Raw genomic sequence first — 17357 nt, 5'->3', positions numbered from 1 at the left:
TAAAATATTTCAAATGATAAATCTTAAATAAAACCGCTTTTGAACTAAGGGCGTATGCCTTGGTAGATAAAGTTTTAAAACAAATATCACCTCTACTTCACAAAGTTAATTTCTGATCTTGTAGAGTACTATTGTTACTAAGGTTTTCTATATCCAACATGAAAACAAACTGGATTTCTGTAATTTACATTTATCCTAAAGCGGGAAACGCATAAACATTATTCTGCATTTCACTTAATTTTAAAAGACAAGCACACAGGTGAGGAGCTGTGGTACATACTGCACCTTGCATCGCTGCACTGTCATGCTGGGTTCCGTTGTGTTCTATTTCCATATCTGGGATTCCAGCATCTGAAAGATGGGAGACTGAAGATTAATGTATTCCCCTTTGCCCCTCTCTCAGGCATCTTTAGAAAAATATTTACAGCAAACTAGGGTGCTCTCCAAGTTAACATGGTCTTGCATAAAACATTTGGTCCTCATAGAATTTTCAGTAGTAAATTGTTTCTAAAATGTGCAAACATTACTGGTCTCACAGTGAATTATTTTTAACGTGCTCCACATTTGTCTGACGATCAGATAAAAACCAACACGTGGTAATAATATGTCTGCAAAATCCTCTTGGAGAATGAGAGCATCTGACACATGAAAAATAGAAGTTGAAATTAAACTGTGATAATATTAAACTACATTGACTCTTGTATATAGCCAAATACCTCCAAATTACAGAGTTGAAGAATATAGACAGTGCCAGGCAACAGTTTTGGGGTGTGTGTGTATCAGTTTGTGTGAGTGCATGTTACAGATAAAAACTGTGCAAACTGCATTTCCAACCTCAGCTCGGGATGTGTGAGCATGTGTTACCACCCAAACCAAAATTACAGCTGTCATATTATGTGAAGTATTTCCAGACCTCCGAGAAGAGCTTTCCAAAGAGGATTGTGCTCTCTCTTTCCCCCCCCAACCCCCCGAGTTGAGAAGGAGTCTCACGACACTCACTTTGGACCTGTTTAATTTCATGTTGGTGATCCCTCTGTCTGCACAGTCCTTGGGGTGAGGGCTCCAACACCCCAGGGTGTCACGGGAACAGATGCCACGATCCACCTTGTGCCAACAAGGATTAGCATGAAGGGGATGTGATTTGAATCCATGGCACCTCAAATCCTGGAGAAACATCTGCTTCCCTTATCATACAGCCTTTATAAATTACAGGAAAGAAAAACCCCCACCTGAAAGGGAGCTGTGTGTACAGTTTGGGAGTTTTTCTGTGCAAAAGCCTGCTCTGGACTTTCTCAAAAATGGAATAACTGCACTGTTGCTTTCACAGATCCCTTCAGCTGGAGTGTCAGGATCTGTCACAGAGGTGATGCTCTGCTGGTGACCCTGCAGTAACTGAGCTCTGAGTGAAAGCAGGGCAACCCTGAGAAGTACAGTCCTTACAGGAGAGTAATAGCTCAGCAATAAATGTGTAAATGGAATATATGTCATGTGTGCATATACAGCTCTATAAATGCATATATGATTAAAATAGCAGTACTTTCACATATACTTTTTTTTTTCTTATAAAATTACAAGTGACTGCTATTCTGCAGGGTTTCCCTTACTCAGATTCCTGTTCTGAAGGCAAGTGCAGGGCACTGACCTATCAATCTGAAAAGGTTCTTTCTTCTCAAACCCCTCAGAGTACATGTATATACCAAAAATGACAAAGTCATCTGTAACTAATAACAGCATCTGTTAAATGAGACAGACTGTCAGAGTTAAATTAAAAATACTCAGAATAGCCCTTCACATTTTGTTGTCATAAAATTGTACCTGCAATTAAATTGTGGATTAAGATGCTAATGAGCTACTTGATTTGCATGTGCAATCAGATTAGCATGTAAATATCAGCTTCTTGCAGGCACTAACATATATATGACTACCTGAGTGTGCCTGCAAATCAAACTGCTGCAGCCAGGCCCACACTAGCAGATGTAAAGGTGTGTTAATCACACTGCTGGAACGTTGGTATCCCTGGATTTGTGGCTTCCAGAAATGCTGGGTGCTCCTGGCTGGTGTGAGCAGCAGGTGCTTCCCTGCAGTGGCAGCACCCAGGGGAGTGATCTCAGAGCACACCAGGATTTTAAGTTTTTCTGACATTCCTCTCAAGGTGCCGGTTCTGTCCGTGGGATCCAGTCTGGGCATTTGCCTGATCCAGTGGAGGTGGTGGAGCAGGTTTTTTGCTGATTCTCACCCTCTCTCCCTGGTCACTGTGCCCCACCTCGCTGTGAGTGCAGCTGTAAACCCACAGCTGGATCCCCCCAGCCCTGCCAGTGCTGCAGGGACACCAGCCAGTCCCTGCTTCCAGGGACGTGCAGGGCTACCCACAGCAGATGAGAGGATGCCTCTGAAAGATGCTGCTCTCTCCTCACAGAGTTTATGTCCCTTGGGTGCCCCAGATAAATCACAGCTCACGTCTCCTGCAGAGCACTGCGGTGGCAGGGCACACACACAGCCTTGCCCCAGCTTACAGAACAGTGTGGGCAGCTCTCACAGCTGAGAACTCCAGACAAGCCAGATTCATTATTTTTGCTCAGCAGCCGGGCAGTTTTTGCACTCTGCGGTCTCTAGCAGTGCCCAGAGCAGGCAGCACAAATTAACACACCACAGGACACCTGAACACAGCAGAGACTGAACGCCACTGATTCCTGAGCCTCTGCAGAGACTCCGGGTAGGGATGCACAGACTAAACCTTAGCTGCAGAACCTGAAATTAAGTAAATCTCAGCTAGGTTCAGTCTTAAACATTCAAACCAAAGCTCTGAAGTTTGGCCAGAATCATCTTAAGCACAAAAGGTAAATCCTCCCGGTAGCCAGAACTTAATCACTGTTAGGAGATGAACTGATTTGCTTTTGTTTCACAAGAATGTTTGGGAAGTGTTCAAAACCCAGCCAGCTCTGAAAGCTGATACATATTGAACAAACTTAATCGGTCCTGAGGCTGAGCAAACTTCAGCCAAACGGCTTTTGAAATGAAGCTCAGCAGTTCTAAAAATGAATCTGCTGGGAGAGGAGAGTTCAGAGAACCTTATAGGAACCAAATTTCACATTGTCTTAGCTGGCACTGTAACAGATTTCTCTGTAATATATTCAGCATTTCTTGTCATCTCTGTGTAAACTGCTCTGTCTGTTTCTCTAGTTGCAGACTTATTTATTTTTTTAATTCATGACCCAGAGCACATGGCCTGAAATAGATTTTTCAGTATTTCAGGAAAGAATTGCGGGGGTTTATCCTGAAATTTGCTCTGTGCATCAACTCTTTTTTTCCTAACTCAATCAAACATCATTTTAAGCTGACTGTGAAAGGCCAACTAAGACATTACCATTTAACATCCTGAGACCGTCACCTGATGTGGCCTGTTTAAGAGCCTGTTCCACTTGTTCTCTTCTCTTGGATTCAAATTCCAAAGCTTCCTGCAATTTTCTCTTTGCCTTCTTCTCTTTCTTCAAGCGTTTTTGAATTGTGGCTGAAATGTAAATACAGTGTAAGAATGGTTGTGAGGGCACAATTAACATGTAGACAGCAATGTTCGTAATTCAAAGCTCAAGACACCCTGTCACAATAAAGATGTCAAAATGTCTTTCACCTGAAAGAAAAACCATTCTGAAGATGCTGTTTATTAGTGAAATGGTCCCTCAAGTCAGGAGCCATCAAAGTCTGTGAATGACTTGGAAGTTTTTGGTGAGCTAACTGGGATTCAGGAGGGGCACACTGTGCTGTCCTAAGGAGCTAAGTTTTGTTTTACAGAAATACACAGTCCCATCACACTTGGGTGATGCAACATTTCTGAACACCCACTGCAATTTAACAGCTTCAGCAGGATTTACTGACCCTTCCCAACTCGACTGAGAGGTGCCCTTTGGTGCCTCTAAGTGAGACCTGCCACTGCAGACAGTTCCACACCCAATTTCCATTCAAAAAGCACAGGAAGATAGGACTTGGCACCTACACTTTTGGTCTTACCTAGTTCTATCTTTCTGATTTCATGGATGTAATCTAGAAGTAGTTTTTGGCACATGAAGTGCTGTTCCTTTCCTTCAGATGCAGATTTGAATTTTAAAAGGAACACTAATACTGTCTCCTTTGCAACAGCACAGCGAGAAATTCAGATTTACCAATTTAATTGCCTATTATTATCAAAAGCTTCCAACCAGTCATGGTTCTGTCTCAGAAGGCCCCATTTGTGGTGTGCTACTGCACCTCAATCTCCTGATGCAAAAAAAAAAAAAAACAAAAAACAAAAAACAAAAAACAAACAAACAAAAAGAAAAAAACAAACAAACAAAAATCCCAAAACCTAGGATTATTTGCTTCGGATTTTGCACTTGGGCTGACAATTTCTCACAGCTCTATTTTGTTGTGCTGAAGTTCTCTACAGGACAAACTGAAGCTGCAGAAATGTGGGCCAGGGAAGTAGTGACAAAAATCACCTAAATACCCAAATTAAATCAAATTATCTTTCTCACAGTAAGACTGATGAGTCTCAATGCTTGGAGGATAACAGCAGAAACAAAAAGAAATTAAAGCTGTCAAATGAAGAAACAAGGGCTGGGAATACCTGGGCAGAGTGATGCTAATACACCTGAAAGCCACGGAACTGCCCCAGCTTCCCTCCTCAGAACCTGCTAAAACTCTCTGGGAATGATCCTTCAGTTCCTGCTTACAGAAACGTGTGCTTCCTTGTGCTTTTATCAAATGTACGTCTCTCACTGCCAGCGCAGCTTTGCTGCTGCACCACACCAGGGCAGGAATGCCAGCTCACTGGGAGCCTTCAGCAGCTCCAGCTGGAAATGCCAAAGGGGCACACATTTCACAGATACCTAAACCCCCTTCTTCACTCGCTCACCTCTGCTTTGCAGCTCAGCTGTGAGTTGCCTTTCCAAACTCTCTCTTAGTTCTCGCTCTCTACAAAGCTCCATCTTTAACTCTTTCTTTTCCTGCTGTATCTGCTTTTCTTGGACTCTTGCATTGTCCACAGCCACTTTCAGCAGGCCCTAAAACACACACAAATGCAAGATCTGAAAACATCATTTTCTATCAGCTGTGACAAAATTCATCCACTTGTTTCCTTTACACGCTCTAGGAAAACAGAAATTAGAAGCAGGAACCTACAGATCTGGAGCACAACTGGGCATTGGAAGTAGCTAACGTTGGAGATATATGAGGAATTTTGTGGCATGGAATCGTTCAACACAGTTTTATCTAATTTGGTTACACACACAGTGCCGTGTCTCTGCTCACCTCAATAACTGCAGAGAAAAGCACTACAGGGTTAATGAGAATGGTGAACTTCAATACGACCAGTATTGCTAATTATTAAGTCAGATATAAAATGTATAAAACCCTTTCATGACTGATAATGCCAGGGAGAGAGGAAACCTAAGCATGACATTTTAAATAAAAGAGATGAGAAACTGCAGATATAAAATAGTTTCTAAAACTTTTTTAGGAGTGCAAAGGAAACATGTTATCTATCATGACATAACCTGGCCCTGTAGAGAAGAATTTACCTGAATGTTGGTTAATAGTGTTTCTACTGATGAAAGACCATCAGCAAAAAGAAATGGCGCCGGAAATCCAGGAGGCAAGGCCTGTCCAGCCAGTTGGACTTTATCTAAGGTTGGTTTCATTATTGGAATGGCAATTTGGACCTCTTCTGTAAAGATAGGTTTAAAAGCGACATCAGAAAGCAATGGAAATATAATGACTGTAATTTCTAGAAACTAGCATTTTGTTTATCTGGAAGTCAAAATATAAGTGCGTTAGTAAAATCAACATTGTTTCAGTCTTTGGGCACCTGGGACTGTTGCCAAGGTAAGTTGGCAAAATAGTACAGAACAATAATCAATACACTGAGACTATAACACAGCTGTAATGGAGTACAGGCTATTATATCTCAAATTCTACAGAATTATATCACAGAATTATACCAGTATTACACAGTTCATTAAACCTGAACGACCTGTCTTCGTTCTATCACGTTTGCCATTCTGCGATGTGCATTTTTTGTTGCAATAACCTTGGCAAAATTCTAATCAAGGAATGTATCACGTCTCTTTACTCCCTTTCCTTTCCCCTGCCCGTGCTCAGCAGTAAATAATCTCCACTGAGTCATCCATCCCCTCTGCCAGCACTGCTCGGAACTGGAGCATCTCCTACAGAGAGCAAACTGGGGCCTGGCAGCTTCCCCTTCACTCCTCCTGTCAAATACTGCTCTGGGTACAGACCAGGCTGTGCACACACGGCACAAATGTGTATCCAGAAAGAAACAATGTTAGAAACTGTTTTCTCAAGAATCCCTTCAATTTGGTGAGGAATCAGTACTATCACCAATGAAATCCCATTTTTGAATAGAGTAATTAAAGGATCTTTGGGGACAGTAGATGCAGCTCCTTCTCTCAGATCCCTGTGAGTACTTTTCCCCACGTATTCATTTTAATTGCTGAAAACTACACAATTAAAATCTAGCCGTCTCTGAAGCCAAATTTTGTACGACAATTATTTCACTCTGAAATGCTAAAAAAGTACTTCTGTGCAATATTCCAGTCTATATACATACACACATACATACATATTTATTTATTTATATGTATATATCATGATCCTGCACTTGCAGAAATCACGAGTGTCTGCCTGTGATCCCTGCCTTGAGCTCCTGATGCCAGTGCTCGCCCAGGGCAGCCCCCAGAGTTTCAACTGTCAAGTGCCTTGGTCATATTAAAGCCTCAATTTATAATTAGACCACACCATATGCAAAAGGCCTCCTTCTCCCGCCCCTGTTTTTAAGGAATAAACAACTTAAAAAGAATCTGACAACTAATTAACCCAGGGTGTCTCCACAGCAGCACTATTTTCTCCAGGAGCCCCCACTGAGCTGCACTTTTTGCATCCACCTGACAAAAAACCAGGAGCATTAGCAGTTTTCATGTGTTCTTTGAAATCTCAGTTTGGGAGTATTTTGTCTTTGCTCTGTGAGTTCATTAAATGGAAGATCTTCCTAATGATTTTTCAGGACTAATAACAAAAGCCAGTAACCTCTATACATCCTCAGAGACAGCATCTTAGCTGGAATTTAAGTGATCCATTTAAAAAATCCCAACTCGGTTAACAAACTCAGACCACGAAGTTTGTGCTGAATCAGACACACCATTTCTCATATTTAAATGAATCAGTGGCAAAGTTTTTAAAATAACCTGATTAGTTGTCGCACATGATGCCGCACAGAAATAACAGCCAAGGCATGGAGTCACCAAAGACTAAACAGAAGTGGCATTTGAAAAAGAAAGCAATACATGAAGTATGCATAACAAAACTGGAGCTGCTCTAACACCTTTAGAAATCTCTGCTATTTGGAGATGAAAGTAATAACATTAAATTGGCCGAAAGGAAAATTACTATTGACTGTGAAGACAGGTTGCATGGTCTATGGTTTGTAATGCTACTGTACAGCAGATTGAAGTTTCAAAATAGTATTACTCTTCTTTAAAGAGATAGACACAGCTAAATTAGGTGCTGCTTGCTGCAGTGAGGATCAAATGCAAAAAGAATCATATTTCATCAGACCTAGTCAACACCAGGAAAATAAATAGAAATATAAGAGGTATGCAGGCAATGATTCATTTTGATAATCTGGCCCAAGAGAGACACATAGAGACAGCACACAGATCTAAGCTTCTACCAAAAGACAAATAGGACACAGAGGGTGGGAATTGGGATGACAGTGTAGCAGAGGTCACATCGATTTTCAGCAGCAGTTTTCACACAGATGAGATAACCCTGGACTCTATTTGGCCCATTGTTCATATCCTACCTGTCCCAGAAGCAATAAATTTCCAAGTCCCAGAAAAAGGGCAGTAAAGAAGAAGGATTCTACTTATGACTCCTTATGATTAAGTTTTTGTGCTAACCAAACATGCTTTGCAGACCAAGGTCACATTGCATGTTAAAGTCTGTAATAGCTGAAACTAGAAGCAGCATATTACGTTTTAGCGTACATGGGTGGAAACTGTCAAACCATTCATCATGGTTTTTTTCTGATTGAAATCACACTCTGCAAAGATGAATGATAAATGCATTAGAAATCTATTTCAATCTTGTAATAGGTCTTCACATCTGAACGGTGTCTACATCTTGCCCATGCTCTGAATAAGTGCACAGTTAGGTGGAAATTTATTAGCTAGACTCAAGGAATCATAATTGGTAAAGCAATTAAAAATGGCATGTGCTGGAAGCATTTCTTGGGGACTGGATCAAATGCATCTCTTTAATGGAAAGAAAATAATGTTGATTTAAGGATTTTGATTTTAATCACCACTAAAAATATAAATGCAAAAAGCTTCACTCGCATATACAATGCAACAGAATAAGCAAGAAATAAAGCCAAGGCAGCTACAGTCTGACCAAGGACACAAACAAGCTTTCTGATTATTGAAGCAAAAGTGGGAACTCCTTTTATCGAGCCTGTTTGTTAAACCTGCCACGCTTTATAAAAGCATTCAGGAATCCATTTAGAGTGCAGTCTTTTTATTTTAATTTCTAGCTGACATCCAGATGAATAGATGAAAGTAAGAATTATACTGCAGAGCAAAGAAATACACAGTAAACACTAACAGTGAATGGAGTATCATCCTGGGAAAGCACACAGAAATCTGCTAGGAAGTTTCTTGCTCTTAATTCAATATGCTTAAGTATTTCATCTTCTGTCTTCTGCCTAAATTGCAGGAACAGGGATTGGCAAATGAAGCATCAACCTCCAGACTGAAGACAGCACTGGGAACGTGGGGAACGTGAATTGCTCCCTGCACGGCCCAAACCAACAGGCACTTTTATTTGCCAGCTGGTTTATTTTCTTTCAGAAGGCATGTTTTTAAACCCATCAGTCACAGCCCTGATCCACTTGACGTGCCACATCCCTCTCAAAACAAGGGAGCAATATTAAAGGTACAATTTACACTGGTTAGACCACCGATTTCTCCTTGTGCACTTAAAAACTTCATCTACCTGGACCTGTATGAGCATTATTCACCTCCAACAGCTCACAGAATATAACTCATGCATCAAATAAATACGTGGCATATGGAGGAGAGAGAAACAATTGATACAGGATTTGTCATTATTAACCTGTTAGTTACTAACCAAGACGTTTGATCTCAGAAACCCTTCAGGCAGGGATAAGAAGACAGGTTTGGACATTGGTAATAGCTAGGTCACTCCTTTTCCTTGCCTGTGGCATAAAATTCAGAAAAACCAAGGACTGAAGGGGTTTATTACAATTACAGTTCTTTGAGTTTCATACCTGAGTGATGGGGATTACATTTAATGGCCCATAGTTACAGAACAGCCTGGATACTCTAATGGACCTCTTTGACTTTTAATAAAATAAAGCAGAGGATCTGCAACATCAGCTGGGTTGTCTGTGTGGCTCACCTCCAAAAGTAAAATATGTATTTGAAATACCATTATTTGCCAAAAGACCTGACAGAATCACCTGAACTGATGCATCTTCATGGTGGCAAGAGGTGCCCTGACTTCCAGCTCTACATGTACCTCACAACAGGGACAGGAGGTGTCCAAATGTGGGTATTTTAATATAATTAGGGCTAAAAATCTCATTTTTGACTGCAAAATCAGCCTCATGAAAGAGACCTCTTATTTGAATTTTAAGTCTTTTCAACTTCTGTATTGCTTAACTCGAAGCCAGGTTGTTGCTGTTTTTTGGGCTTTTGTTTTGTTTTGTTTTGTTTTTTACTTTTACAGCAAAACAAGCATGAAAACCTGTAATCTGAAGCATTGTTTGTATCAAGTATTTTGTATTTCCAATTCCACAAGGACAGGTCTTCCATGTCTTAATAACTTTCAAAATCCTCCATAACCCTCTGACTATCTTTCTTGTTTCCCCTCACTGACTGCTGCTCTGCCAGGAGCTGAGACTCCTGATCATCAGTGAGAAAAGAGATGTCTCCTGTAAAACAGGCACCAGTCAGAAATTTAGTGCTTTAACCTCATGATTCAGGTGCCAAATTTAAAGTCACTGCTGTTTTTCTTAATTACAGCCCCTGAATGAATGGGGTCAGTGAATGCAATTGAGGAGCAACTGATTAATCCAGTGCAGTACCTTTAAATCAGATTTCATTTTGTTTTCCAGTAAGTGATACAAGTGTTGCTCACTACTGAGCTTTGCCAGGGTAACTTCACTTTGAGAACAGTATGTAACAATTAAATACACATTTCCTACACATTCCCATGCTGCCTGAAAAGCTTCTAGAATCAACCAGAGAACAGTATCATCAACTATGCTCCATTTATCTGTGTCCAAGGGTTCTCACCTGTGCGCTCTGAAATCACTCAATTTTGTCCTGAACAAGTGTTTAATCAAATATTTCACTCTTTCCAACACAGCAGGAACCTGCAGGTCATAGAACCATGGAGCTGCTGAGGTTGGGAAGATGATGATGGAATCCAGCCGTTCCCCCAGCACTGCCAGGGCCACCACTCACCATGTCCCCAAGTGCCACATGCACGTGGCTTTTGAATCCCTCCAGGGATGGGGACTCCAGCACTGCCCTGGGCAGCTGTGCCAGGGCTGTACAACCCTTTCCATGAAGGAATTTTTCCACCGTCCAGCCTGAGGCCGTTCCCTCTCCTCCTGTCCCTGTTCCCTGAAGCAGATCCCAAATCCCTCCTGGCTGTCCCCCCCCGTCAGGGAGTTGTGCAGAGCCACAAGGTCCCCCCTGATCCCCCTTTTCTCCAGGCTGAGCCCCTTTCCAGCTCCCTCAGCCCCTCCTGGTGCTCCAGCCCCTTCCCTGCTCCATTCCCTTCCCTGGGGTCACTCCAGCCCCTCCGTGTCCCTCTTGTCCTGAGGGTCCCAGAGCTGCCCCCAGCACTGGGGGTGTCCCTGCAGTGCCAGCACAGGGGACAGCACTGCCCTGACCCCCCTGGACACCATTCCTGATCTCAGCAATGACGAGGCTGTGTCCTCCTGGGGGATGTCACAGTGCTGCCTCTTGGGGTTTGAGTATGATGAAAAAGCAGAGAAATGAAAATTTCACTAGAAAAGGCTGAAATCACAGTTTACAAATTGCCTTTATCTGTGCACTCTTTATCAAGAGGTGCATAATTATACAGCTTTGACATTTTCATCAGTGTACTCTCATTAATAACACAGAAAATTATATCTATTTATAACTTCAACGTATTTACAATATACTCTGATGGTCACGTGGCACTGGCAGTAAAAACACCTGAAAATATTTTATTAATTCAAGCCTTAAAAACAAAGACCTGAGTTAGATGAGATACTTGGTTTGCAATAATAATAAAAAAAAGAAACTAGAAAGTGCAGCAATACACTGGCTCAACATCAGAACTGAAGTTTCACTGCAAGTAACTTCAGTCTAAAGTTCAGTATGTACAGATCAAGAAAAACAAATACAACTGATGTCACATCGTTAAATTCTTTTTATTAAGGAGAAGCCTAAGTACTCCCACAAAGGCTCCTAATACATATATAAAAAGCCTTCAAAATGCTATTTTTTATATTCAGAATTATTTACAATTTGTAGTTTTTTCAATGTTATTATTACCCCTGCTTTCTCCTACGAGCTGCTCCTCAGGCAGGTTTTGGTAATATGGATTCTAAAATATTTATAAAGTTGCTCTGTGCTTTAAAATGCTTCTTAATCTAGAGAGAAGCTTAAAAACTATCGATCTCCATTTTCCATATGGCAATTTAAAGTAACTATTTTGTTCAGGCAATAATAGTATCTTGTCACTCCTCATCACAATGAGGAGGATTATTTCTACTGATAACAGAGAGAAGGGAAAATGTGAACCATTCAATAAAAGTTTGGTAGCAAAATTACTATGGCATGGAATAAAGGGGGGAAATTAAACAAAATAAACAAAATCCTCCTTCTGGTCATTATCAGGAGGTTATAAAATTTTTCTCAGCTAACTCTCCTATTAACATTCACAAAGCGTTTTTTTTCATGGTGAATTTTAAGCATCACTGTAGTCTGACTATTCCTCTACTGAGATTTTTAAAGTGTCAGATGAGGATGGGTAGGAGGAATTTGCCAAGAAAAAAAAAAAAAAAGATTCTTCAATTTTCTTCGCAGATTCAGCTTTTCCCTATTAATGTTGAGATAATTTCTTCAACTATTTTGTTGCAAATATTTATGACTCCATATGGAACAACAGATGTTGAAGAGAAGGGATAGCAGAAAAGACTTCATTTTCAGCAATTACCCTGCTACTTGTTGTCATACTGTAGGTGTTCTTAGTGCATCTATTTTACATACCACCCTGTCCTTTCACACAGTGCAAAAATGTCAGTTTGGATAATTAATGTAATAACTGTAGTCCAAATCATTTCCACAATGAAAAAAAGTATAAATAGGACAACAGGAGGAAGAAATCAAGAAGGCAAGGGAAGAGAGGAATTGCTTTAGCAGTTTTTTCTGCAATGTCTGATCAGGAATCAGTTTGCAAAGCTGCATTAGGTCCTTAATAGAAAATCTTTCCCTTTGGGACAGATTCCAGTGACTGTCACCAAGAAGAGAAATCATACCAAGACACAGGAAAACAAAGCTATGCAGGAAACAGGATAATCCTGGAGGATCATACACAGTCAACACCACTGAGAAATTACAGTTACAAATTGATTTATGCTAACATAGCAATTATGTTAGCAAGATACTTAACCTCTTTATGTATTTTCAAATAGTATCAAACTAATATCAGTATTATTACTGTTGAGTTCAATTTCTTAAAGTACACTTACTGCCAGCAGTTAAGCCTTTCAAATATTTGAAACAGGAGGAATAGTCCATTTCCTGGATATTCCTGGATAATTATTCTTGCTTTATTAAGGTTTATTTTACAGCTGTGTAAAATAGGTTATAAAGGACAATTCTGCTATTATGTCCTCCCCTGCTTAGGCTTAATAAATATTATATTCCACACCATCCATTAAAACCAAGCAGTGGAGAAAATAGGAGTGGTAGTAATCTCCTCCACAGATGTAAAATACCTTTAATAAAATAAGGGTGTATAACAGTCAGGAACAAATTTCTGAGGTCTGCTTTAATAAAATAGTACCCTTAAAGCAGTATTACTCTTAAGGCACTGACATTCCCACTGGTGATGCAGTGTATCCTTTCAAAGCAGTGCAGCTTGTTAAAATGGCAAGATATCTTTTTGCAATAGAGTGTTTGTGTCCAGGCAGATACAAGGTTTGTATAGAATGCATCCAGGGAGCCATAAAACTGGTGGGAAACATATTTCTCCGTGGTATTTTAGTACTTTGAAAAATTCAATCACTGGGAAAAAATGTTTTGCTGTAAACATCTGAAGAGCATTATAAAAGCAATGGCTTCCCACAGCACCTGCTTAAATAATTTTAAGAGGGAGAGAGTATGTCTTTGCTCGTCTTCTAAAACTTGTAGAAAGCTTCTCCTATTAATTTCCCTGGTGCTGTCAGGCCAGGGCACTTTTAATCAGAAATAATTATGAGTGCAATTGGGGAACGTTCACCGGCAGGATTTTTTTGCACTGCAGAAATAAGACAACTTTTGAAAGTGATCGTTAGGAGAAATACGATTAACGGGGAAATACACCCAGAGAGATGAGCACCTGAAAGGTTCACTTCTGAATGGATGATGAATTCCTCAGATGTCAATGAAGGACTCTGCTTATATATCCCAGTGTTTGAATTCAGTTCAGTTACACATTGATTTTATAAACCCTGATTAAGCATGAGAAATCCATCCCTTTTTAGTTCACCTGTTTTAATTCTGACTTTTCCCCAGAAGCCTTTAACCTTGCCCCAGCTCCTGATCCATCCCACGAAGCCCTGAGCACATCCCTGATCCCTCCTGTGAGCCCATCTCCATCCCCAGTGCCACCAGTCAGACACTGCCAGTACCTCCTGCAGGACTGCAGGTCGCAGAGCTGACCCTGACACTGCCAGCCCTCTGCTGGGGCTAACAGCCAGAATCCGCCTTATCTCTCTCTGTGCTCCTCCCTTGGTGAGCCAGGAGGGCAAGGAAGAGCTCCTGTGGCAGAAAGGAAGCCCTGGTGTGGGGATGTGACACTGCAGTGACAGAGTGACCAGACTCTCAGATATTCCAGCAGCAATCCGTGTGGAGCTGCCTGGCCGTGGCAACTCCTCACCACCAAATAATTACACGATGCTCTGGGGAAAGACAAGTTTTCCTAGCCCAAAGCCAATCTATCAACAGGAAAACCTCTTCCTGACCCAAATGGCAGCTGTGATCTGGGTATAAATGGGAACTAAGCACCAGGTACTGCACATCCACTACTCTGCAGACTAATAACTGGGAAGTCTGCTGCTGTCACTTGTCCTGAGTGCTTTTAAAGGGTCAGATACCGGGGAGAGGAAAGGAAGAGAACTTTCTGCAGAAGGCAGCAGCTATCTTATCTGACACTGATCTGCCATGTTCTGCCCTGGAGGAGCCCCAGGTGCTGGGGAGCTGGATGCTGCTCTGCTGTGCTCACCCCTGCAGTGACTGCCCTCTTCACAGTGACCCTGGCACACAGCAGAGACAAAACATCACTGGTAGCAACTAGTGTAAACTATTTCAGCAATTCCAGGGTCTGCTTCTCTCTGGCTACCAGTGCAGGATTACAGCTCCCAGCACTTCTCAGCAGTTTTCCTCTACTCCCCTTTGCCCAAGCACCCTGTGCCACCAAAGTGGAACAGCAAAATTCAAAAAGCCACGCTCTATCACGGAGTGCACACGGCAGAGCGTGGCAGTGGAGCCCTGATGTTTGGGTTAATTGCATTAAAAACAACGTCATGCCTGCTGAAGGCAAGGCACAAAAGCTGGAGAACTGAGCAATGAGGATTCCCCCCCCCCCCCCCCCCCACAGCCATGTGTAGGTACAATCCCATTTTTTTGGTGTTCTGGCATTACAATCTATCACTAGGAAAACTTTTAAGGAACTTCATGAACGTTTTGTTTCCAAATCACTCTAATTTATATAGTACACTGAGACAAAAACATGCCAGTGGTGTCATAATTACTAAATAAAACCCACTAAACAGATTTTTGGATAAACCCTTGGAATTACATGATTCTCAACTAAAACAAGATACAAAGCAAAACAAATTGCACGGGATCCCAGACCTCTGGTGCATTCACAGATTTCGAACCAGCCTTGGATTTGGTTGGTGGCTGAAAATTCCCAACTTTATGGACCTGCCACTTTCTGTGGCTTCTGGATTTGGCAACTGATGCCTGGGGAGATGGTGAGGGGTCACAGAGAGCAGAGCTCTGCCACTGCTCCCCAAGGAAACATGGAGGGGAGGAAAAAAAAGCCAGCACCTTCTTAAGCACTGCAAATAGAGAAGGTGAAAAACCAGCTGTGACCAAAATCAAAAATAGCTTGAACATAGTTAAAAGAAGGGGGTAATTAAAAATTATCAAACAATTATCCACGTTTTTCTTCCAAAGGATAGGAATGAGGCTCTGCACTCCATCAGGGCATCTGTCCTTTGGTGGGACTCCCAGCAGGCCAGCCAGGAGCATGAACTTACTGCTCTAAGCCACATTATAAACTCTATGAGCATAAAACCCTTTACAAATGTTTAGGTTTTGATTACTGCTCCTGCAACTTACAGCTTTTAGCAAGCCAAGCATTTTCCTTTCCCAACTGCCTCACTCTCTTTGCAGGGCACATTATATTTTCACTTTGGCTTATTCTACCTCCTCGCTTTGAAACCCTGCATTACTTGAGAGAGTGGCTGACATCCCCATTCATGATAGTGCACAAAATGAAGCTTAATGAATCCCCAAAGCAATGTACTTCACGTGCTAAAATCAATGTACATTGCCTGCTACAGTATCTCCCTGTGAAATGGAGGCATTTGCTCAGAAATTTCTATCTCAACAGGGTCTTTTTTCTTTTTGTAGCATTTAACTGCCTTTTGTCTGCTCTTGTCTCCCTCCAGTGTTGCTCAGATGGCAATCTTTTATTCCTTGTGCAAACTCATTTGGAAAATGCTGGATGGGCTACAGCTGTGTACTGCTATGTAAGGTCTAATCCATGTCAAGCAGTGCTTTATACACACTGAATAAACACAATGAAGCAATGTTTTAATTGATTATTAAAAAGGCAGGGTTCTGGGCTGAAAGCAGTATTTAAAATCAGATTTAGTCAGCTAGTTTTTGTACAATTCTAAAAGGTAGTGATGCTGTACATGCTGCCACTCAAGCCCTGGGGCTCTCACAGAGGTGACTGCAACCCCAGGGCAGGAGGCTGGGGATGAAGCTATTTCTGGGTGGTTTGTGCACATTTCCAAGGCTGTGGTCGATGAAAGACAAGCAGTGGATCAAAATATCAATGAACACAAACCTTACCTGGGAAGGTGTTTTCCCATATAGTTTCCAGGAAAGTAAAACCCACATTTTTCCAGAGTCAGTCCAGGTGCTGGGGAACCTTTGCAGCTCAGTCTCAAACAGTAAAATCTGCTCTGGCTTTTACGATGCAGAGTCTGGATTTACACTGTCTAGTAGTAAATAATGACTTCAAATCAACCTGCACTACATCTGACAAAGGTGTCCAAGTTGGATGTGTAGTCTAGAGCCATAAAAGTCTCTTTATGTGATTTGTTTAAACCAAAAATTATTAGTGCAACTGAATTAGTTTTGAACTCAGAAATAGTAGTAAGAGTAGTAATGGAAGATAAATAATTGGTAATCAAAATACTCATGCATCCAAGAAAGTGCCTCTGACCCTCCACAGGACACTACACCTGGCGAATTACAGATTTTCTGAAGGATTGTTTAAAAGTTTGGGCAATGATTAGTCTGAAATTAAATGCAAAATCTAAACTCTTCTTTATCCTAATAAATGCTCTCCACTGACTGTACTTCTCCGTGGCAGCCCAGGAATCTAAGTGAAAAAGGCATAGCAAAGCAACAAAGTTTCTCTTCACTTTTTCCTCCCAATAAAAACTACCACCATTGTTGTCCTGAAATTTAGATGGGAAAAACTGGTAATGTCTAATAGGCGGCAGCATTAAAAATCTTTATTAGCTTGAAGTACATGAATTATCAATCAAATGAGAAATAAGCAGAGAGCAGCTGAGAATGGCAAACTGCTATAATTACAAATGATGTCTTGTGCACGACTGTGTCTTAAGAATTGTTACAGGATGCTGTGCAAAAACTCCAACATTTATATCCACAGTCCAAACTAATATGGTCCATTACAATGATGTACTCTGGAGCAGAAATACAATTTTTTTATGCTTCACATTGTTCCTGTTCTCAACACTGAATCCATATTGT

The 17357-nt window shown here is 41.3% G+C and overlaps 1 protein-coding gene across 1 annotated transcript in view; it reads right to left on the bottom strand.

Annotated features, from left to right (window-relative positions):
• DACH2 (dachshund family transcription factor 2) overlaps window positions 1-17357 on the bottom strand; it is a 246612-nt gene that overhangs the window by 7697 nt on the left and 221558 nt on the right. The window contains exons 8-11 of the mRNA XM_062502722.1: window positions 5553-5698; window positions 4889-5036; window positions 3365-3508; window positions 286-351 (exon numbers count right to left, since the gene is read on the bottom strand). Of these exons, the coding sequence (XP_062358706.1) occupies window positions 286-351; window positions 3365-3508; window positions 4889-5036; window positions 5553-5698 (504 nt within the window). The remainder of the gene's footprint in view (window positions 1-285; window positions 352-3364; window positions 3509-4888; window positions 5037-5552; window positions 5699-17357) is intronic.

Source organism: Cinclus cinclus, chromosome 15 (genome assembly GCF_963662255.1).
Source record: "Cinclus cinclus chromosome 15, bCinCin1.1, whole genome shotgun sequence".
In the NCBI taxonomy this organism is placed as follows: Eukaryota; Metazoa; Chordata; class Aves; order Passeriformes; family Cinclidae; genus Cinclus; species Cinclus cinclus.
This window is presented reverse-complemented; position numbering and strand designations above follow the sequence as displayed.